Source organism: Kluyveromyces lactis (genome assembly GCF_000002515.2).
Source record: "Kluyveromyces lactis strain NRRL Y-1140 chromosome B complete sequence".
Classification (NCBI taxonomy): Eukaryota; Fungi; Ascomycota; class Saccharomycetes; order Saccharomycetales; family Saccharomycetaceae; genus Kluyveromyces; species Kluyveromyces lactis.
In genome coordinates, this window is record NC_006038.1 from 805,198 (window position 1) to 826,754 (window position 21,557).

At 39.5% G+C, this 21,557-nt stretch overlaps 10 protein-coding genes and 1 non-coding gene across 11 annotated transcripts; 6 read left to right on the top strand and 5 right to left on the bottom strand.

Moving 5' to 3' along the window:
* Window positions 1–717: 717 nt before the first annotated feature.
* LYS2 (L-aminoadipate-semialdehyde dehydrogenase) lies at window positions 718–4,875 on the top strand (the record flags this gene model as incomplete). The annotated part of the gene is made up of 1 exon (XM_451939.1): window positions 718–4,875. One exon carries the CDS (start codon window positions 718–720, stop codon window positions 4,873–4,875), a length of 4,158 nt encoding a protein of 1,385 aa, XP_451939.1.
* A 105-nt stretch (window positions 4,876–4,980) lies between these two features.
* RAD16 (DNA repair protein RAD16) lies at window positions 4,981–7,377 on the bottom strand (the record flags this gene model as incomplete). The annotated part of the gene is made up of 1 exon (XM_451940.2): window positions 4,981–7,377. The coding sequence occupies one exon, from the start codon at window positions 7,375–7,377 to the stop codon at window positions 4,981–4,983; it is 2,397 nt and encodes a 798-aa protein (XP_451940.2).
* A 1,728-nt stretch (window positions 7,378–9,105) lies between these two features.
* On the top strand, window positions 9,106–11,931 carry CYC8 (transcription regulator CYC8; the record flags this gene model as incomplete). The annotated part of the gene is made up of 1 exon (XM_451941.1): window positions 9,106–11,931. One exon carries the CDS (start codon window positions 9,106–9,108, stop codon window positions 11,929–11,931), a length of 2,826 nt encoding a protein of 941 aa, XP_451941.1.
* Window positions 11,932–12,179: 248 nt separating this feature from the next.
* On the bottom strand, window positions 12,180–12,470 carry SUS1 (Sus1p; the record flags this gene model as incomplete). The annotated part of the gene is made up of 1 exon (XM_451942.1): window positions 12,180–12,470. One exon carries the CDS (start codon window positions 12,468–12,470, stop codon window positions 12,180–12,182), a length of 291 nt encoding a protein of 96 aa, XP_451942.1.
* A 393-nt stretch (window positions 12,471–12,863) lies between these two features.
* On the top strand, window positions 12,864–13,535 carry YSA1 (ADP-ribose diphosphatase; the record flags this gene model as incomplete). The annotated part of the gene is made up of 1 exon (XM_451943.1): window positions 12,864–13,535. One exon carries the CDS (start codon window positions 12,864–12,866, stop codon window positions 13,533–13,535), a length of 672 nt encoding a protein of 223 aa, XP_451943.1.
* A 169-nt stretch (window positions 13,536–13,704) lies between these two features.
* KLLA0_B09328r lies at window positions 13,705–13,786 on the bottom strand. The gene has a single exon. It is a non-coding gene; the product is annotated as a tRNA-Ser (tRNA).
* Window positions 13,787–13,972: 186 nt separating this feature from the next.
* MED1 (Med1p) lies at window positions 13,973–15,253 on the bottom strand (the record flags this gene model as incomplete). Its single annotated transcript, XM_451944.1, has 1 exon — window positions 13,973–15,253. The coding sequence occupies one exon, from the start codon at window positions 15,251–15,253 to the stop codon at window positions 13,973–13,975; it is 1,281 nt and encodes a 426-aa protein (XP_451944.1).
* Window positions 15,254–16,190: 937 nt separating this feature from the next.
* Window positions 16,191–17,072, top strand: SPE3 (spermidine synthase; the record flags this gene model as incomplete). Its single annotated transcript, XM_451945.1, has 1 exon — window positions 16,191–17,072. One exon carries the CDS (start codon window positions 16,191–16,193, stop codon window positions 17,070–17,072), a length of 882 nt encoding a protein of 293 aa, XP_451945.1.
* A 359-nt stretch (window positions 17,073–17,431) lies between these two features.
* On the top strand, window positions 17,432–18,757 carry HOS1 (histone deacetylase; the record flags this gene model as incomplete). The annotated part of the gene is made up of 1 exon (XM_451946.1): window positions 17,432–18,757. The coding sequence occupies one exon, from the start codon at window positions 17,432–17,434 to the stop codon at window positions 18,755–18,757; it is 1,326 nt and encodes a 441-aa protein (XP_451946.1).
* On the bottom strand, window positions 18,748–20,091 carry ALG1 (chitobiosyldiphosphodolichol beta-1,4 mannosyltransferase; the record flags this gene model as incomplete). The annotated part of the gene is made up of 1 exon (XM_451947.1): window positions 18,748–20,091. One exon carries the CDS (start codon window positions 20,089–20,091, stop codon window positions 18,748–18,750), a length of 1,344 nt encoding a protein of 447 aa, XP_451947.1.
* A 662-nt stretch (window positions 20,092–20,753) lies between these two features.
* CMD1 (calmodulin) lies at window positions 20,754–21,197 on the top strand (the record flags this gene model as incomplete). The annotated part of the gene is made up of 1 exon (XM_451949.1): window positions 20,754–21,197. One exon carries the CDS (start codon window positions 20,754–20,756, stop codon window positions 21,195–21,197), a length of 444 nt encoding a protein of 147 aa, XP_451949.1.
* Between the last annotated feature and the right edge of the window lie 360 nt (window positions 21,198–21,557).

The following is a 21,557-nucleotide window of genomic DNA, read 5'->3' on the forward strand; positions in this document are numbered from 1 at the left end:
GCGCGTTGGTTAATATATTCAATTGATGATGTGCAGCTGTGCTACTTTTCCTTATTCTTTCTATATTCGGTTTCTGCCAATTTGAAGTTTTCAATATCTGATCAACGCATCACCAACGTAGGGTAACACTAACCAGGTACTACATATGTCTAACTACTGTCGAATGATGAGAAGAAATACCAAATTAGGCCCGATTACCGGGATATTACTCATTGGCGCTACGATATTTACGCATTTAGCAGGGTTACTGACGTACAAAGAGTGTATATGTAATTTCAGCCTTTGTTTCAACGCAATGTTAGCTACCCGTGTATAATATATTTTGATATACATAAATCGTTGCAGAAATATAAGAACTGTACAGTAAGTTTAGATTCAAATTGAAGTAGAACTGTTGAAGAGCCCTTATACGAGACAAGTGTACATATTCTGATAGCACAATGAACAACTGTCGTTGATGAGGTAGTTTCCAGCGATGAGGTTACCTTCCAGGGCCGAAAATGAAAAAGTGAAAAAAAAAAAGTTGTAAAATCCACAGGAATTTATTGGAATTTAGACTCATAGCATGAGGACCAGTCTTTATATAACAAGCTGGAAACTGGAAATTGGTCACAAAAGGCTATTAAGTTTGAAACAGTGACAAGCTGTAGGTTACTGTGTCGAATTACCCATTTTTTCTTTGTGTTAGTAACTTATTACCGAAGAGCATAGACGAGGATGTCTGCATTAAAGGACTGGGCTATTAAGTTGGATAACCCAACAATCAGCGTGTTACCTCATGATTTTTTAAGACCACAACAGCAGCCTCTAGTTAAGCAAGAAAGTTTGTCTTTCCAATTACCGCAGTTAGAAGTTCCTCATGGTAGAGATCCATATACCATTATTTTGGCTGCTTGGGCCAGTATCATTTACAGATTGACTGGTGATGACGACATGGTGCTTTTGGTAAGAGGTGCCAAAGCTATAAGATTTACCATTCAAGCTACTTGGTCGTTTACTGAATTATACGACGTCGTATCTAATGAATTGGAAACGGTCAAATCGTTGGAATCGGTTAATTTCGACGAACTATCAGAACATGTGAAGGCTCAAAATGAGCTAGAAGTATTACCACAATTTTTCCGTCTCGGATTCGTTGATCAAGAAGATTTCAGCTTAACCACTTATCAAAACTCGTTGTTGGATACCGTACTCACTTTGAACAGTTCAAACCAGTTGCAAATTGTCTACAATTCATTGCTTTATTCTAAGGATAGAATTACAATCTTGGTCGATCAGATTACTCAATTTGTATCGCATGTCTTAAAGGATGATACTACATCTATTACCAAGATAACGTTAATCACTGAATTATCCAAGTCTTCTATTCCAGACCCAACCAAGAATTTGGGTTGGTGTGATTTCCGTGGTTGTATCCACGATATTTTCCAAGACAACGCCGAGAAGTTCCCAGAAAGAACATGTGTTGTTGAAACACCTGCCTCTGGCCAAAGCGAATCTCGTTTGTTCACCTATGAACAGATAAATTATGATTCGAACATCATTGCGCACTATCTAATAAACACTGGGATTAAGAGAGGTGATATAGTCATGATTTACTCTTCTCGTGGTGTTGATTTGATGTGCTGTGTTATGGGTGTCTTGAAAGCTGGTGCTACTTTCTCCGTCATTGATCCTGCTTATCCACCTGCAAGACAAACAGTATATTTAGACGTGGCAAAGCCAAAGGGTTTGGTAGTCATTAGAGCAGCTGGCGAATTAGACCAGTTCGTGGAGGACTTTATCGCCAAAGAATTGGAGGTCGTCTCCCGTATACCGTCTATTGCAATCCAGAATGATGGATCCATTGAAGGTGGTAAGCTACAAAACGAAGAGAACGATTGTCTTGCCCCATATGAAGGTTTGAAGGATAAAAGAACAGGTGTTGTAGTCGGACCTGACAGTAACCCAACTCTATCATTCACTTCTGGTTCTGAAGGTATTCCAAAAGGTGTTCTAGGAAGACATTTTTCACTAGCGTACTACTTTGATTGGATGGCAAAGGAATTCAGTCTATCAGAAAATGATAAATTCACTATGCTCAGTGGTATAGCTCATGACCCAATTCAAAGAGATATGTTCACCCCACTGTTCTTAGGTGCTCAGTTGCTTGTTCCAACTCAAGATGATATCGGAACACCAGGTCAATTAGCTTCATGGATGGCCAAATATGGGGCTACCGTCACACATTTGACTCCTGCTATGGGTCAGCTATTGGCTGCTCAAGCAACCACACCATTCCCAAAGTTGCATCATGCTTTCTTCGTTGGTGATATCTTGACTAAGAGAGACTGCTTGAGACTCCAAACTTTAGCCGAAAACGTTAATATTATTAACATGTATGGTACCACTGAAACACAACGTGCAGTCTCTTACTTCACTGTCAAATCAAGGTCTGAGGATCCACAGTTCCTACAAAAGTTGAAGGATGTCATACCTGCCGGCAAAGGTATGTATAATGTGCAACTTCTTGTTGTCAACAGACATGATAGAACTCAAATTTGTGGGGTAGGAGAAGTTGGTGAAATATATGTACGTGCTGGAGGCTTAGCTGCCGAATACCGTGGTTTACCAGAGGCAAACAAAGAGAAATTTATCAACAACTGGTTCGTGGAAGAGGGCCATTGGAAATCCTTAGATAAGGATAATGGTGAACCTTGGAGGGAATTCTGGCTTGGGCCAAGAGATAGATTATACAGAACTGGTGATTTGGGCCGTTACTTACCAGATGGCAATGCTGAATGTTGTGGCCGTGCTGATGATCAAGTTAAGATTAGAGGTTTCAGAATTGAATTAGGGGAAATCGACACCCATATCTCCCAGTATCCTCTTGTCCGTGAAAACATCACATTAGTTCGTAACAACGGCGATGGCGAAAAGACTTTGATTACATTCATGGTGCCAAGATTTGATAAACCAGAAGAGCTATCAAAACTATCATCGGAAGTTCCAGAAATAGTATCTAAGGATCCAGTTGTCCGCGGTTTGATTGGTTATCGTCATTTAGTTAAGGAAATTAAGGAATTTTTGAAAAAGAGATTAGCAAACTATGCCATTCCAACAGTGATTGTTGTATTAGATAAACTACCATTGAATCCAAATGGTAAGGTTGACAAACCCAAGTTACAATTCCCAACTGCTAAACAACTAAATCTCGTTGCGGAAAATTCTTCTGTCGAGATAGACGACTCAGAGTTCACTGAAACTGAAAGGGAGGTTAGAGACCTTTGGTTAGGTGTCTTACCTTCCAGACCCGCCACAATTTCTCCAGAAGACTCTTTCTTTGACCTTGGCGGTCACTCTATTCTTGCTACCAGAATGATTTTCGGATTGAGAAGCACATTGGAAGTCGAGCTTCCTCTAGGAACAATCTTCAAATATCCAACTATCAGAGCCTTTGCGGGAGAAGTTGACAGAGTGAAGAATTCATCATCTTCAGAAGGTGACGAGATCAAAACAGCAGATTACGCCAATGACGCAAAGAAGCTTGTTGATTCAATGCTACCAACCGAATATCCATCTCGTGAAGCTTTCGCTGATCCTGAATCTTTATCGGCTAAGAAAAATATAAACGTATTTGTAACAGGTGTTACTGGATTCTTGGGATCCTACATCCTAGCAGACCTCCTCAATCGCCCGACCTCTTCCTACAATATTAAGGTTTTTGCCCATGTCAGAGCTAAAACTGAGGCTGCTGGTTTTAACAGGTTAAAACAAGCTGGTATAACTTATGGTACTTGGTCAGATTCTTTCATAAATAGAATTGAGGTTGTGTTAGGTGACCTTTCTAAGGAGAAGTTCGGTTTGCCAGAAGGCACTTGGAGCAACTTGGTCAACGAAATTGACGTTATCATTCACAACGGTGCCTTGGTTCATTGGGTATATCCGTACTCAAAGCTCAGAGACCCTAATGTTGTTGCAACTGTCAATGTTATGTCTCTTGCCGCTTCAGGTAAGGCCAAATACTTTACGTTTGTTTCCTCTACTTCCACAATTGATACCGAACATTACTTTTCATTATCTGATAAGTTAGTGTCGGAGGGAAAGTCTGGTATCCTAGAAGCTGACGACTTATCAGGATCTGCTGTCGGGTTAACTAGTGGATATGGTCAATCTAAATGGGCCGCCGAATATATCATAAGAAGAGCGGGGGAGCGTGGTCTTCGCGGCTGCATTGTTAGACCAGGTTATGTTACCGGTGCCTCATCCAATGGGTCGTCCAATACTGATGATTTCTTGTTAAGATTCTTAAAGGGGGTGGTACAGTTGGGTCAAATCCCTAACATCAGCAACACAGTTAATATGGTACCTGTTGATCATGTAGCACGTGTTGTAACAGCCAGTGCTTTCAATCCTCCTAACGAACATGAGCTAGCTGTTGCACATGTAACGGGCCATCCGCGTATCCTATTCAAAGATTATCTATACCAATTGAAGAAGTATGGCTACAACGTTGAAATTCAAGAATATGCAGACTGGAAGTTATCTCTTGAACATTCTGTAATCGCAAGAGGTGAAGATAATGCCTTGTATCCATTGTTACATATGGTATTGGATGGCTTAGCGGAGAACACCAGGGCTCCTGAATTAGATGATACAAATGCGACTTCATCCTTGCAAAAAGATAAAAAATGGACAGGTGTTGACGTTTCTTCAGGGAAAGGAGCTACCCCAGAACAAATCGGTATTTATATTGCCTTTTTGAATAAGGTAGGCTTTTTGCCTCCTCCACCAACGACTGGTGAATTGAATTTACCTCAAATATCATTGTCTGAAGAGCAAATCAAGCTAGTTTCTTCAGGAGCTGGTGCTCGTAGTAGTTCCGCTGCTGCTTGAAAACATTTAAGGGACAGTATACTTTTTAATATAAATATGGATGTATATAAACATCCGTAACTAAAAAGAAGTATGCATCTTTATGTATTTTATCCTGATATAAAATCAATTGTTGAATAAAAACTGCAAATCTGCCGGAGTCAATCTATTAATTGCCGCCTCGTCCTGATTGATTGTTGCATGAATCATGCTAGCCTTCTTTTCTTGAAGTTCGATAATTCTGGACTCTATGCTATCTTCAATACAGAATCTTGTAATTTTCACTGGCCGGAATTGACCAATTCTATGGACTCTATCACCACTCTGCCATTCAACACTGGGGTTCCACCATGGGTCTAAGATGAACACCTGCGAAGCTTCACATAAGTTAAGAGCCACACCACCAGCTTTCAAACTAACTAAGAAAACCTCACAATGGATATTCTCCATAAAATATTTAATTGTTTGATCTCTTTGAGTGGGAGTCATACTGCCTTGCAATTTAACTGTTTGGAAACCTGCACGTTTTAATCTCCATTCAACAAGATCTAACATTGATGTGAATTGGGAAAAGACAATCGACTTGATCGTGCGCTTGTCACTTCTCAAGTTGTATAACTCCTCAACCAAAGCCTCAATCTTAGTGGAGGACCTCCATTTACCTCCCATTTTTAACCGACTGACAATACTTTGCTTTTTGAATAGTTCTTCATCAACTTCAAGAGCTTGTTGTTGTAAATCGATACTGAGTCCAATGTGACATACCGGACATGTTAGTTTTTTTTCATCTGCCATGAAAGAATCAATATATTCGTTGATGCAGAGGCGACAAAACCTATGATGGCATTTGGATTCAATTGGTTCTTCAGCTTCATCATCACATAACTGACAGATAATAACACCGGGGTTATTATCATTATTTCCCTTGAGCCTTTTCAATACTAGATCAGGATGGTCCGCCATCTGTCTCATTCTAGTGATTAAGGTAAAGATATTAGCATAATTATTCAAAACCACACCTTCCTCAACATAAGAGTTATACTTCCTTTTGATGTCCGAGTATAAACTTTGATAGAGATCCTTCTCCTCTTCGTTGAAGTAATCCTTTCTAACAGTAACGATTCTTGGTGGCAATCCAAGGTCGTCCGCTCTTTCCACCTTGGTTCTCCTCAACATGATCCTAGCCAATAAGGTCTGAATATTTTGGAAAGATTGTAGACCCGGTCCTTCAATGCCATGTTTTTGAACGTTTTTCAACATGAAATGATTGAAGAAATTTGTGTGCTGCATACCAACATGACCACAGTCATCACAATGTAAATAATCTGAGAAACGCCAATTTTCAGATGAACAAGAACATTGCTTGCAATAGTACCTCGTGAATGGTTCAATGTTTAAGAATCTAATCAAAGAGTACATTTCACCGATTCTATTCTGCAAAGGTGTACCAGACAAACACCATCTTTTTTTCGTCTGGAGGGAGTTAACAGCTTTGGCAGTGTTACTTGTTCTATCCTTGATATTATGAGCTTCATCTAAAATTACTCGGTAAAAGTTGATAGAATGTAATAAACTCTTTTCTTTTACTGTTCCAGCCTTTCTTTTAAAACCATAAACTTGTTTTCTATAGACGGATTCCAAAACAGCGTAAGTGGTCAAGATAACGTCAACGTCTTTGAAATCACCTAGATTGTTCGTTCTATTAGCTCCATGGTACATGTATACGGATAATTTCTTGTTTGTGTGTTGTTCGATTTCATTTTTCCACTGCATTAACGCCACTGTTGGTGCCACGACAAGAGATGGTTTCCTTGTGATATCGCTCATCAGCAAAGCTATCGTTTGTATGGTTTTACCCATACCCATCTCATCAGCAAGCACACCACCATTATAATCCGATTCTTCTTGTTGTTGCAACCAGTGCAAACCTTCCAACTGAAAAGGTAATAATCTAATGGCCATACCATCAGGCTGAGGAGCTCTTTCCACCTGCCGTATCGGCGATTCCTGTAATTTTTTGAACACATCGATAAGTTCTGAATGATGAGCATACAACTTTGCTGTGTTTCTTTCGAAAGGAGAGATCTTGGGTTTTGTCGGCTTCTTCTTAGTAGCAGTGGCACCACCAGCCCTACCATTAGCCTTTCTCTTCTTCTTTTGCGGTCCATTTTGCAGAGGTTCATCATCATCAGAAGAGGATATCAGTTCGACTACCTGTTCACGTTTGAGCTCATCACTTGATTCATCACCAGATCTGTCCGTCTGATCCGATAAGAGAACCAAAGAATCATCATACTCTAAATCCGAATCCAAATTTCGGTTTGCCTTAGTTGTGCCCTTGGTTTTGCACTTGCCCTTGTCATTGGCTTTTGCGTTACCCTTATTGCTCTTAATTTCTTTCTTTACTAATGGCTCATCCTCGGACTCACCTGAACTTGATTCAATGTATACGACATTCTTCTTGGCAGTTCGAGTCCGGTTCCCGCTCTGCCTTGTCCTTCTGATGAACCCACCTTCCTCCATCGTCATCTTATTTTCAACTCAGAGATCAGTGCAAGTTCCCTTGTTTGATGCGTGTATTCTTATAATTTGCTGATGCTAATCAGTATCTCCAAGCTTGCAACAATGTATTAAGGTTAGCCTTTGTAGTATTTCGGGCTTCAGCAAACGCTTTTTTCATCAGAAATGAATCAGGATCCATCATCATAGGTAAATGTTTAGCCATGTAGAAAATCACATCAATACCTTTTCTTTTTCGAGGAAAATGCAGTCGTTTCTTTTTAATCAAGATCAGAGTTGTTCCGGGCGGAGAAACTTGCCAAGGTGACGTACGTACCTCAATATTTCTTTCGGAGAAACAACAAGATCAGAATGATCACGTGACCAATTGACCAAAAGATGTGGCTCATTCATAGGAATAAAAACCGTACGCTCTACACTGTACACTACCACGCGTCTTCGCTCACTCCATGGTATACAAGGGTGTTGCTGTCATACCGTCTCGGCTGTTATGCGAAGGTAACGAAATATTTTTTTTTTTTCTTTCGAAAAAAACGTCGACTCAAGCCATCATCACAAACTCGTCCCAGAAGCAACGTACGACTCGCATATTTGCTGAATCTGGCAAATCGCATACCGTAATATCATTAGAATTAGCCCCAAGGCAATTCTTAAGCACTCGAGGGAAAAAAAAAAGATAGAAACGAACATTCACACACAGAAACTTACAGCTGAGAGAAAGAAAGGAAACAGTAGAAAAAAAGAAAAAGCAATGATGAAGTAAGCCTGATTAACATGGTGGTGCGAGCGCCAATGCTTTGCATACTTTACCTGCCTCTGTTCCACTGAAAATCCAACAGAGAAGTGTTTGCAGCAGATAACACGAACACAGACATCAGTTTTTTTTTCCCCGGTCAGGGTGAATTCATCGCCTCCCTCCACTTCGTATTATCACCCCTCGAGTTTTTGATTCGTAATAGAAGAAGGCAAGAATCCTGTGATATTTTATCGTTTCTTCCATGATGCAGGTTGTCAGAGAGAAGATTCTATATGCCAGGAGATAAAATAAAGAGCTACTCCACAGACCTACCTGTACAAGTAGACTCAATGGAGACGTTCATACACAAGAGTAATTAGATATAGGGTAGACATAGTACTAAATAGATACAGCATCTTGACATAAAACTGACGGTTTGCCAAAATGTCGACATTACTGAGAGATTCCGCTAAAAACGCCCGCAGATTCCGTTGAAAAAAAAAAAAAAAAAATTAAAAATAACAAATAAACGTTTGCATTGGTTTTGAAGAAACAGAAAAAAAAAAATTGAAATAAATAAATGTTTAGAATTCTACTAACACGATACTTAAGTTTGATTGTCAACATCTTTGTTGTTTTTTTTGGAGAGAAGGACACAAATAGGTAACGAAGATCTGCGAGAATTATTGGTTCTGTATTTTGATAGTAGGTTATAAACCTGGAACGATTGATCGTACTTTAGCTCAGTGATAATAGCGAGAGCCAGGTTATTTTTTAAGTGTGACGTAAAGGGTTTGTATTTTGGTCTACTAAAAGCAAGAAATATTCAGACTTATAGCCTGGGAAATAGCACGAATACACTCTCACACGCTTGTACTATACTATTTTTCTACTTATAATTTTTTTTCTTTGTGTGCAAAATATAAACAGATTGGATATCCAGGTTTGGATTGTATCGAATAGGTAGGAAACGAAACAGAATTGGCGTTTGATATATGCTGAACGCAATTTCAGGTCCAGCAATGGCAGTCTCGTTACAACAACAGCAACAGCAACAACAACAACAGCAACAGCAGCAACAGCAACATGGATTATTGGGACACCAACATCAGCAGGGCATGTTGCAAGGGTTACCACATACCATGAATGGTGCGGTTGCTGCTTCTCAATTAGCAATGCAACAACCAGGCCAAGCGTCAGAATATGGCAATGAACAGGTACCAGGACAAAGTCAGTTGCCGATAGAGGTACGTCCTCAGGATTTGTTGCCGGTTAAACAGCCTTTGAAGCCTCTAGATCCGTTGTCTCAGTCCACAGCAGAGACCTGGCTGTCCATTGCATCTCTGGCAGAGACTTTGGGCGATGCTGATCTGGCTGCAATGGCATATGATGCGACTTTACAACATAACCCATCGTCGACAAACGCATTGACATCGTTAGCTCATCTATATAGGTCTCGTGATATGTTCCAAAGAGCTGCAGAGCTTTACCAAAGAGCTCTTTCTGCGAACCCAGAGCTGGGCGATATATGGGCTACTCTTGGCCATTGTTATCTAATGCTTGATGAATTACAAAACGCATATGCAGCTTATCAACAAGCCCTTTATCATCTATCAAACCCAAACATACCGAAACTATGGCATGGAATAGGTATTCTATACGACCGTTATGGATCTTTGGATTACGCAGAGGAAGCATTTGCCAAGGTTTTGGAACTTGACCCACAATTCGAAAAGGCAAATGAAATTTATTTCAGGTTGGGTATCATTTACAAACATCAGGGGAAATGGAATCAAGCCTTGGAATGCTTCCGTTATATCCTGCCTCAACCTCCTGCTCCGTTACAAGAATGGGATGTCTGGTTCCAATTGGGTAGTGTTTTAGAGTCAATGGGTGAATGGCAGGGAGCTAGGGACGCGTATGAACATATCATATCACAGAACGACCGCCATGCAAAAGTCTTACAACAGCTCGGTTGCCTATACGGTATGAATAATGTATCATTTTATGACCCACAGAAGGCTCTAAATTTACTTCTCAAATCTTTGGAAATCGATTCTACTGATGCTACTTCGTGGTACCATTTGGGTAGAATTCATATGATCAGAAATGATTACACCTCTGCATATGATGCCTTCCAACAAGCCGTTAACCGCGACTCAAGAAACCCAACATTCTGGTGTTCCATAGGTGTATTATACTACCAGATTGCTCAATATCGTGACGCCCTAGACGCTTACACCAGAGCAATCAGATTGAATCCTTATATCAGTGAAGTGTGGTACGATTTAGGTACTCTATATGAAACTTGCAACAATCAGGTCAATGATGCATTGGATGCATACAAACAGGCTGCAAGGTTGGACCCTAACAACGTTCATATTAGGGAAAGGTTAGACGCCCTCACTGCTCAAATAATGAATCAACACCAATCGGGCGAACAGCAACAACAGCAACAACAGCAACAGCAACAACAGCAACAACAGCAACAACAGCAACAGCAACAGCAACAGCAACAGCAGCAACAACAGAAGATTGAATACAATCAGCAGCCTGCTCTTCCTTTACCATCTCAATTACAGCAACCCCAACAACCAAACCAACAGCCACAACAACCAGTGATGTTACAACCAATGCTGCAAAACAACACACAAATGTTCAATCCTCTGAATGACAAGCAACAAAATGGCCAGGAGCAACAATATGCTGTCCAACAGTTCCAACAACAGCAACCTATTCAGCACACTAATATGCCACCGGTTCTTCAAAGAGTTGATCAGCAGCATCCACAAGTTGTGCAGCTACTGCATCAACAGCAACAACAAGACCACGAACATCCACAACAATATCAGCAATCCCTGCAAACTCAACAACAACTACCACCACCACAAACCCAGCAGGTGCAACAAGGACAGCAAGGACAGCAAGGGCAGCAAGGACAGCAAGGATACCAAAATGGACAGGAACAATCGCTTCAAAATACCACACAAGCCTCCCAGGTCACACAAGCTCAACAAATCCCTCCGCCACCCCAAGTGCAACAAACCATTCCTCAAAAGAGACCTTTGGAGGGGGGAATGGATACATTGTTCAACGCTATCTCACAACAAGAGCAGGAGCAACAGAAGCAAAAGGAGGCGGAACAGCAGCAAACGACAGCACCACAAGTCACGACACCCCAAGTTACGAACACCGTACATAGTACACCTTCCGAGCCAAAAGTCGAACCTAATGATAACAACCTTGGCATCGTCAACGATACAAACAGCACCATTGCACCAGCTACGCAAAATGCTGACACAACTACCATCGTACCAGCAGAAGGAAAGCAAGAGTCTGTACAAGTTACTGAGGCTGAGGGACAGCAACCACAAGAATCTCAGGCACCTGCTGGTGAACCTGAAGCACCAACCTCAGAAGCTAACGTTGTTGAAAACACAAGTGCCACCGAGAATCATAATGGAGCAGAACCTGCAGTAGCTAAACCTGAGATAACGGAGCAACACGCCATTGACACTCCTGCTGCAAATAACCTACTCAAAGATGGCTTCTCTGACAGTCAACAAAAGATTAATGGAGCCCAGAATAAAGATGCCTCCTCTGAAACTGTCGTTGAGCCTGTTACGAAGAAACAAAAACTGGATACGGAAGAAACCGTAATCAAGCCAAGTGCTGATGCAATTGAAAGCATAAAGGAGCAGGAGAAGATTCGCCAAGAGGAGGAGAATGAAACTCTGGAAAAAGTCGAAAAGAGTGCGGAATCCATTCCAAAGGAAAAAGTTGTGAGACAAGTCGAAGAAGACGATGATTATGACGATTGAATTTTTCTTTTCAAAAGTTTTCTTATTCATTCAGTCTGTTCCTATTGTGTATATCAATGCATTGGTTTGAATTATATTTTGTACGTGGCGAATTGTCTTCATTGGACACAGTTGTAAATAGTATATAACATATTTGATATATACCGGGGGGTGAACCATCATTGTTCAAAGTGTGAATAAGGGTTCGCATTTCACGAAAAAATTGTAACTATGAATGTATCATTATGCTTCAACATTGAGCGTTTTTTTTAGACCTCTACTATGTCATTTAGAAACTCTTTTATCGTCTGTAGTATCTCAGTTCTCGTTTTGTCATTTACCATATTAAGAGCCTGGGGCTCGACTTTATTTAAAATATCCACGAAATTTGTACTGTCACTTCTTTCCATCTCTTCTCTCGTTAGTTGTTTTACTTTGTCGATCCACCCATCGTCCAATAACATCTGGTTTAGTTGATTCGATATCCTTGAGTTAAAGTTTAAATAGTTTGTCAGTAAAAGAAAAAAAAAGATTGAGAATAACCCATTGAAGTATTTCATTATGTAATTTCAAACATACCCTTCATATTGCCCTGACTGAACCAACGCTTGCTGGATTTGTGCTTTTATTCTTTTTGATTCTTGATCTTCCATATTTCAATTCTTATCAGATATGATTAATCTTAAAACTCTACCGTGTCTATAGCCCTAAACTTGATGTGCACCTTAATGCACTATACCTCTATATCTTGCCTTTAGTTTCCCACAGTAATGCCTTCCTCCTGATCAGTGATAGTCTCTATATGTCTCGATATTTTCCCATGTTTCTCTCTTTGACTCACTTCAGGATTCGGTTGTTCTCAGGTTTTTTTGATTATTTACAGGTTTCAACATTCAACAAAGTCACATTATGCACCAGGGTATAGAACAAGAGTTCAAAAAGAGAAACCACTGATGAACAGATTCAAAGTCGTCAGAGCCATTATCAGATCCATACACATGTCTAAGAATAAGCCAGAACTAGCCAAGTTACTTTCTTCCAAACCTGTCAGCGATACAAGCGATTGTAAATGGATCGGTTTGAGAAAACTGACTTACCAGGACCCTAACGGTAAAGTTAGAGAATGGGATAGTGCAGTGCGATTGACAAGGAGCGAAGGTGGCGTCGATGGAGTTGGGATATTAGCTATTTTGAGATATTCTGACAAGCCGGATGAGATTCTTTTGCAAAAGCAATTCAGACCACCGGTGGAAGGTGTATGTATTGAAATGCCAGCTGGTTTAATCGACGGCGGAGAGAGCATTGAAACAGCAGCATTGCGAGAATTGAAAGAAGAGACTGGATACGTTGGTAAAATCCTACATGCAACCCCTATTATTTTCAACGACCCAGGATTCACTAATACGAATCTATCTTTGGTGACAGCAATCGTTGATATGTCGTTACCAGAGAACCAAAATCCAGTTTCAGAACTGGAAGAGAATGAATTCATCGAGTGTTTCACAGTTCCTCTGGCATCGATGGCCGATGAGATGGCCAAGCTAGCTGAACAGGGGTACAAGTTAGATGCTAGGGTTCAAAATGTTGCCCAGGGTATCAAACTTGCTCAGGATTTGAAATTATGACTGGTACTGCAAATTCCTGGTCGATATTATATACTCAATAAATACTCTCAATAAGGCAATAAGGATACACTAAACCACCATAGTTTAGCAGATGCAGAGTAGGAGCAACAGCAATCAATACATGGCACTTGCTTCTTCGTCCGTGTAATTTAAAAACGAAAAAAAATAACGACACCAGCAGGATTTGAACCAGCGCGGGCAGAGCCCAACAGATTTCAAGTCTGTCGCCTTAACCACTCGGCCATAGTGCCTAAATTTCTTGAATCATTTATATGAATGTTGCTTAAAAACCTCTTTAAATCAACGCAAATCCACAAATTAATCTTGGGATGAATGAAGCGTATGTCGTCAGCGTTATTTCACCAAAATTTTACTTCCAAAAAATGCTATACTCAAATATTACTACATCATAAAACTGAAGTGAACGTTAATTCTTTTTATATAAGCTTAGATTTCAAGTAGTCTATAAAGGCTTTCCATGCTTGTTCATCATTATCGTTATATGAACAAGTCTGGGCTTTTCCTATATATATATATTCCTCGTTCAGAACAATAGGAATCTGTTTTTCTTTGTCGACGTCCATTTGATCATCATCTTCGGTGTCTGATATTACAGGCTGATCTAAGATCTCCTTCAAAGTGAATTCCGGTATACCAGAATCTCTCAACATCATGGAATCTGTCATACTTGGCCTCCTATTACTTAGCACGCTGGACTTTCTTCTTGGTTTTGGTTGTACACTTCCAGAGTTCGAGGTCGAGATGCTACTGGTAACGTTGTCATGAATAATTAATTTTAAAACTTCTTGGAGAACTATTTTATGCCAATTGTACCACTTCAAAAAATCTGGCAACAATGCTATATCTTCATTGGATATCCTAAACGAATCCATAAGTAACAGATCTGATGTGAGTTCATTCTGTAGTTTAACTGTATGTTTCAAATGCGATTGTTGTGGTAGTTCAAACTTTTTTGGAGTTTCATTCATCTGTATCTCGGTGGTAAGCCACGTTTCTGGGAACGCTACTAGTTCTTCAAATTTGAATACGAGATTAATTCCTTGCGTAGATGCATCAGATGATTCGTTAAGCCAGTCTTTTAGTTTAGAGTCATACACATATTCATAAAAAGATCTATCCGAATTAGGAGCTTTTTCCAAATCCACAGTCATAATCTTAGTTTGACCCTGGGCATCATATATTGATACTCCAAACGTGGAATTTTCATTCATCTTCACTGTAAATGGCAAATGCTGATCACTAATATAGTCTTGTAACATCTTAGGCAGATCAGTATAGTATTTAAATAAATCAAGACTCGTGTGGCCAGATTCGATGTCGATGTTGGAGAAAGAATCCAAGAAAACCAAAAAATTCAAGTTATGATGGAAAGCCTTCAAATCTTGGACGTCAGAAAGTGATGTCAATAGTATATTTTCACCCTTTTCGTTAAAGTAGTTGAATTTATCGAAGTTTGACGCTAAGACCAATTTAACATCTAAAATGGTCTCCATCTCATTCTCATAATCAATATCAATGACCACAATGTTAGATGCAATTGATAACCTTGACTTGGTACTATCCACTTGATCCACAAATGATTCTAATCCTAATGTTTGGCACAGCTTGATAACATTGGGTAGAGTCCGACTTCCTGGTTTATAATTCAAAAGCCTTTCAATCATTTCATCTAGCAATTCCACAAATGCATCAGACATTTTTGATGCTTTTTCCTTTCAATTCAAGACCCCTCAGATCACTACTATGTAACAATAGACTCGGTACGCGATGAATCCTTACTCACCCAATTGTCCTCATGTAATTATCATTGGTACTCATAGCATAGCGCACTTGGTTATTTAATCTTTCGATGTTTCATTAGGAACAATTATTACCCGGATATTCCATAATGTATTACATCGTGTTAAGTGAACGATACCTGGTTTCTAGAGAGAGACAATCAAGAAGTCATTGGTGGGTTGTATCCACCTTTCTACTATCGGTTGAGGAATGTTTGCACTGTGAAATTAAATGTTACAACTGGTGTTGAGAGACACACATTCTCTCAACATCTGGAATTACTTCGACCATTCTTGGCAATTTCTGCACATACACACAAATAACCGTTACTAAGAGAATGATGCAAGAGAGTGTGATTGCTCATGAGCCAGATCCCTCAACATATAGCACCATCCAGGCCGACTAACCGATCAGTTGGTTGAAAGTAGCTTATTCTATATACCATGTCATGTGAACTGTCAGGCGCATATACAAAGATATCATTCCGAAACAGTTAACACACCTCGATAACCTTAATCGATGTGACACATCAACCGATTAAATACACTAGAGCAGAAACAAGGCAGCAAGCAGGCTGCTTACCCTCTTATCAAAGGTCCGTCAAAAGGAAAAATTTTCCGTATTCTCACATTGTCAGGGCCCTGACTGGCTTATCGATTTAGCTTGAACTGAAAAATTTTGATGAGCAAAATGCATATGAAAGAAACAGCAAATGGGATTTAAATACAGAATCATAAATAAGAAAAGGTTATACTCCTACTTTCTGTTAGCACTCAATTGGTTCACTATCTGATCTACCATATTGTCTGGCTTTATTAAATCTTTAGTGGAGTCGAAAAGAAGCAAGTAGAAATCATGTCAGAATTAACACATCCTACGATTGTTGACGGATGGTTCAGAGAAATCTCTGATACCATGTGGCCAGGTCAAGCCATGACTTTGCGTGTGGAAAAGATCTTACACCATGAAAAATCTAAGTACCAAGACGTTTTGGTTTTCAAGTCTACTGATTATGGTAACGTTTTGGTTTTGGATAACGCTATTCAAGTCACCGAGCGTGATGAGTTCTCATACCAGGAGATGATTGCCCATTTGGCATTAAACTCTCACCCAAACCCAAAGAAGGTTTTGGTTATCGGTGGTGGCGATGGCGGTGTCTTGAGAGAAATTGTCAAGCATGATTCCGTCCAAGAAGCTTGGTTATGTGACATTGACGAAGCTGTTATCAGAGTTTCCAAGGAGTACTTACCAGAGATGGCGAAGTCTTATTCCCATCCTAAGGTCAAGACTCATATCGGTGATGGATTCCAATTCTTGAGAGACTACCAAAACACTTTTGACGTTATCATCACTGACTCATCTGACCCGGAAGGTCCAGCCGCCTCTTTGTTCCAACAATCTTACTTCGAATTGTTGAACGGTGCCTTGACTGAGAAAGGTGTCATTTCCACTCAAGCTGAAAGTATGTGGATCCACTTGCCAATCATCAAGGAATTGAAGAAGGCTTGTAAGGAGGTCTTCCCAACTGTTGGTTATGCCTACACCACCATTCCAACTTATCCAACCGGTCAAATTGGTTTTATGGTGTGCTCTAAGGATGCCAATGTGGATGTCACTAAACCGTTGAGATCAATCTCAGAAGAAGAAGAAGAAGCCAAGTACCGTTACTACAACAAGAAAGTGCACGAAGCCTCTTTCGTACTACCTACTTGGGTCGCTAAAGAATTGGACCTGTGACAACTTAACGAATTGATAATCCCTCTTTTTTCTTTATGCGGTCTTGTAGATCGCTATTTCTATTTTATTCCTGACTTATCAACTATTAACGTTATCACTCATAGATTTAGGCTAGACTAATTAATTCTTCAGTCTACTATTAGGATCAATGTTCGTTTGACACAACATATTAATAAGTACTAGTGTAGCCATAGATACCGCCTTATTATCTATATAAATCTCAATCCTTTTTCTTCCTTTTCGGACATTTTTGATTCTTCTTCTCTTTGCATTAAGACATATCGAATGAATCTCTTACCTTAAAAACACCAATGCTTTGAACTCGAATAAACTCAATTGATAAGAAAAGGCAAATACGGATGAAGTTTATCATCAGTACATCTTCATTACAATGTCAAATTGCCGATATTCTGCCTTGCAATAACGGCAAAAAAGCTCAATTGATTTTTGCATTGATTCGTGCGTATGGTTTACTAGATTATTTTGATCATGTCAATGATGCTACGGTTGCAACAATAAAAGATATGACGAAGTTCCACACATTAGATTACGTGAAGCATCTATTGACAGAAGAATTTACTTACAATTCCACTGAATATATTGAGAAAGAAGACCAAGTACTTCGACTGGCTGAAGTTGCAAGGAAATTTTACCAAGACTCGGATGTTGAGGATGACAACCAGGTCTTGTGGTTCGATAATGAATATGAGCTGTTCCGGTATTTCAAAGAAGAATTCAACAACGCTAATAGTGAAATCGACGATGTTTCGAAGTTAGACGATAAGGATTTTACTAAGTACGGATTACAACATGATTGTCCTAAATTTCCGTTTCTTTCAATGTATCTTCAAGTAATAGTGGGTGGAACCCTCTCTTTATTACAACATATCGACCATCAGACACCATCAATTGCGATTAATTGGGATGGTGGAAGGCACCATGCGCTCAAACATTATGCTAGTGGATTCTGCTACGTAAATGACATCGTATTGTTAATTCAAAGTCTAAGACGTAAAGGTTGGAAGAGAGTAACATACATTGATTTTGATCTTCATTATGGTGATGGTGTCGCAAAAGCATTCAGATTCTCTGAGAACGTACAAACTATTTCTGTTCATTTATATGAACCGGGATTTTTCCCTGGAACCGGTTCTTTGGAAGAAACTAGAAACTCTAAACAGATGGTCAATTTACCGGTATTGCACGGCATGGATGATAAGTATTTGCTCGAGCTAATTTCAAGTGTCATCACTCCATTGATTGAGACATTTAATGCTGAGTGTATAGTTATCCAATGTGGATCAGATGGGTTAAGTGGTGATAAATACAACGAATGGCAGCTTTCAATCCGTGGACTGACGCACGCCATAATTTCGATCATGGATATGTTCAGGGACAAACAAGTATTTCTCCTGGGTGGTGGAGGGTACAACGAATTGCTTGTTTCAAGGTTTTACACATATCTAACATCCAAAGTCTTAGAACTTTACGGAAACAATATTTCTTCTTCTATTCCAGAAGACGATAGTGAAGTTTTATTACGAGATCATGAATTCATTGAGCTATACAAGGATGAGAATTATAGATATTGGTCCTACGACAATGACGGAGAACAAAAAACGAGTCTGCAAAATGACAATAAGAAACTCCACATTGAAGAGCTGAAGCAATTTTATCACTTATGAATAATCTTCAATTCAGACAACGCGGATTCCCAACTTTCATTCCATCTATTTTTGCTTTCTCTAAGGGCACCTCTTTTGATCTCCTGATGAACCTGTTCATCTTTCACCGAAAATATAAGAGCTTCATGCAACTCACGTCTATCTGCAAATTTCAACCCATTAACATTCTGTTGAACAAGTTCGTCCAATACGGGATAATTCATACAGATGACAGGTAACCCAGAACCGAACATATCAAGGATTTTCATAGGTAAATCAAGCCCCGAGCTTGAAGTATGTAACGATACCCCATAGTCACACAACCTTAATAGCTTAGGATAATCTTCTGATGATAGCCATAAGAATTCGACCTGGACGCGGTCCCATTTGAAATCCTGTACCTGTTTTACAATCTTTTCTTGCAATGGGCCCTTCCCAGTGATGAAACACAAGATTCGAGGCAAAGTCTGATCAAACTTTTGGAATGAATTTTCATATATCTTGAAGGATCCGATTAATACTGAGATATCTTCGTCCGGTGTGAAAGAGGTAGAAGTGACAAATATCTTATCCTTTGAAATATCAAATTCTTTCGGTATATATTTGGCGATGAATTCTTGTTTCAACAAAGCTTCACGGTCATCAGCTTCTTTCAACGGACTGAACTGTTTGCCCGGTCTATCATATAACACTGCTATCTTTTTCCCATCGATGCCGAATTTCTCCACCAAATACGTTTTCATAGCTTTAGTCACCGTTAAATGGTAATTAGCAAACTTGGCAAAAATCCATTCGATCAAATACGCCAAGAGTACCAACGGATGTAAAAACTGGTCTTTAAATTTCATTTGCAATATAGTGTAACCCAGGTTATGCCAATCGATGATTAATTTTGCCCTTGAAAATGTCTTAACAACAACAGCTATTGGTAAGATAGGAATCGTTGGTGGGTTTTGCAAAAGGATATAATCGACTGCCCTAAGTTTCCAGAACATGGAACAAAGTTGTAATCCTTGTTTTAATGCCTTTACCAGTAACCCTTTTTCAGAACCATATTTCTTCAATCCATGAATTTCAATATTGTCATCATCCAGTATATCGGTTGGAATATCTGAATCAACGTACCCTGATAGCTCTACCTGAAACCCAGCTTTGCTGAAACTTCTTGCATGGTATAAAATCCTTGGTGAATGACCCAAATCACCGAGAACAACTATCAGTATCCTGGTTTTCGTACTTTTACCCTCATAAAACAAATAGGGTTGTACAACGTAAAGCACAAACGGTGTTGCCAAATAAATCGCCAACAACCACCAAAGCCACGTCGGAATGTTATCAAATCCAAAAACAGACATAAGGTATACCTTAAAATTAGTATGAATGCTGCCTTGTAGTTGACAATCCGTACAATAATTCGTGTAAAGATGATGGGAGGATCAATCAGCCGTTTGGCAGAGATCATCAGATAAAACTTAAAAGAGAGACTCGCTGTTTATGGGAAATTTGGTAATGCGTTCTATGTCCGGGTAACCAGATTATCCTGCGAAAAGTTTTCATTTGAACGCAAAATCCCAATCACATCAGGCGAAGGCTGAAAAAAAAGGGGAAACGTAGGACGCCAGAAGCTAATGACACCGTATATCAGTATCTATTAATCGTCCCTTACATTCAACATCAGATAACCGACTTCTCAATTGCTGTGTCGAAGAAAGTAGACGCGTTTGTGTTTCTATATTTACTACCTTTCCCGCTGTTAATACGTAAATAACGTCTTTTTCCCGTATTGACAGTTTAGGTGTTCATTTTTCGATTTGAAATCCAAATTAATTTCGATCCTTTAAACGTCTGTTTGTTTTAATTCTCTACTTGCAGTTAAAGTTTTGGATCTCAACAAAAGAAAACAGTTGTTATTAGGTAACCATAAGGGTCTGTTTATTGTTCCATTCCAGTCCTGGATTACCAGATATTCATTTACCACACACAGATTGCGTATTAGTAGGATCAAAAGGAAAATAAAATGTCGCAGAATTTAACAGAGGAACAAATTGCAGAATTCAAAGAGGCATTTGCCTTGTTCGATAAGGATAATAGCGGCTCCATTTCTGCTAGTGAGTTGGCTACCGTGATGAGATCTTTGGGTCTTTCGCCCAGTGAAGCCGAAGTTGCTGACTTGATGAACGAAATTGATGTTGATGGTAACCATGCCATTGAATTCAGTGAGTTTTTAGCGTTAATGTCCAGACAATTGAAGTGTAACGATTCGGAACAAGAGTTGTTGGAAGCTTTCAAGGTGTTTGATAAGAACGGGGATGGTTTGATCTCTGCTGCAGAGTTGAAACATGTTTTGACGTCGATTGGTGAAAAATTGACCGATGCGGAAGTCGATGAAATGTTGAGAGAAGTTAGCGATGGCTCGGGTGAAATTAACATCAAACAATTTGCTGCCCTTCTATCCAAATAGATCGCTTAATTGCTCTTTCATCGGATGTAATACTCTGGTTCTCCTTTACCTTTCGTTCCTCATTACTTTTTACTTTTCATCTTTCCATCGCTCAAATTACGCACAAGCACAACGTTTCAAGTAAATAGTTGCTGCTACAACGCTCTTACTGCAAATAGCTTTACAAATGCTGTGTAAATCCATTAATATAAAACGATGATCATTCGTACATGTGTATACAGTAGTGGATGTTGAATGCCATCCTGTGAAATAATAGCTTAAATGATAATAAGATGAAATGTAAAACACTAAAAAGAATAATGATAATGCGTGTTCTTTAGTCCCTATCTATAAATAATTATATAATTTGCAGCCGCGTTT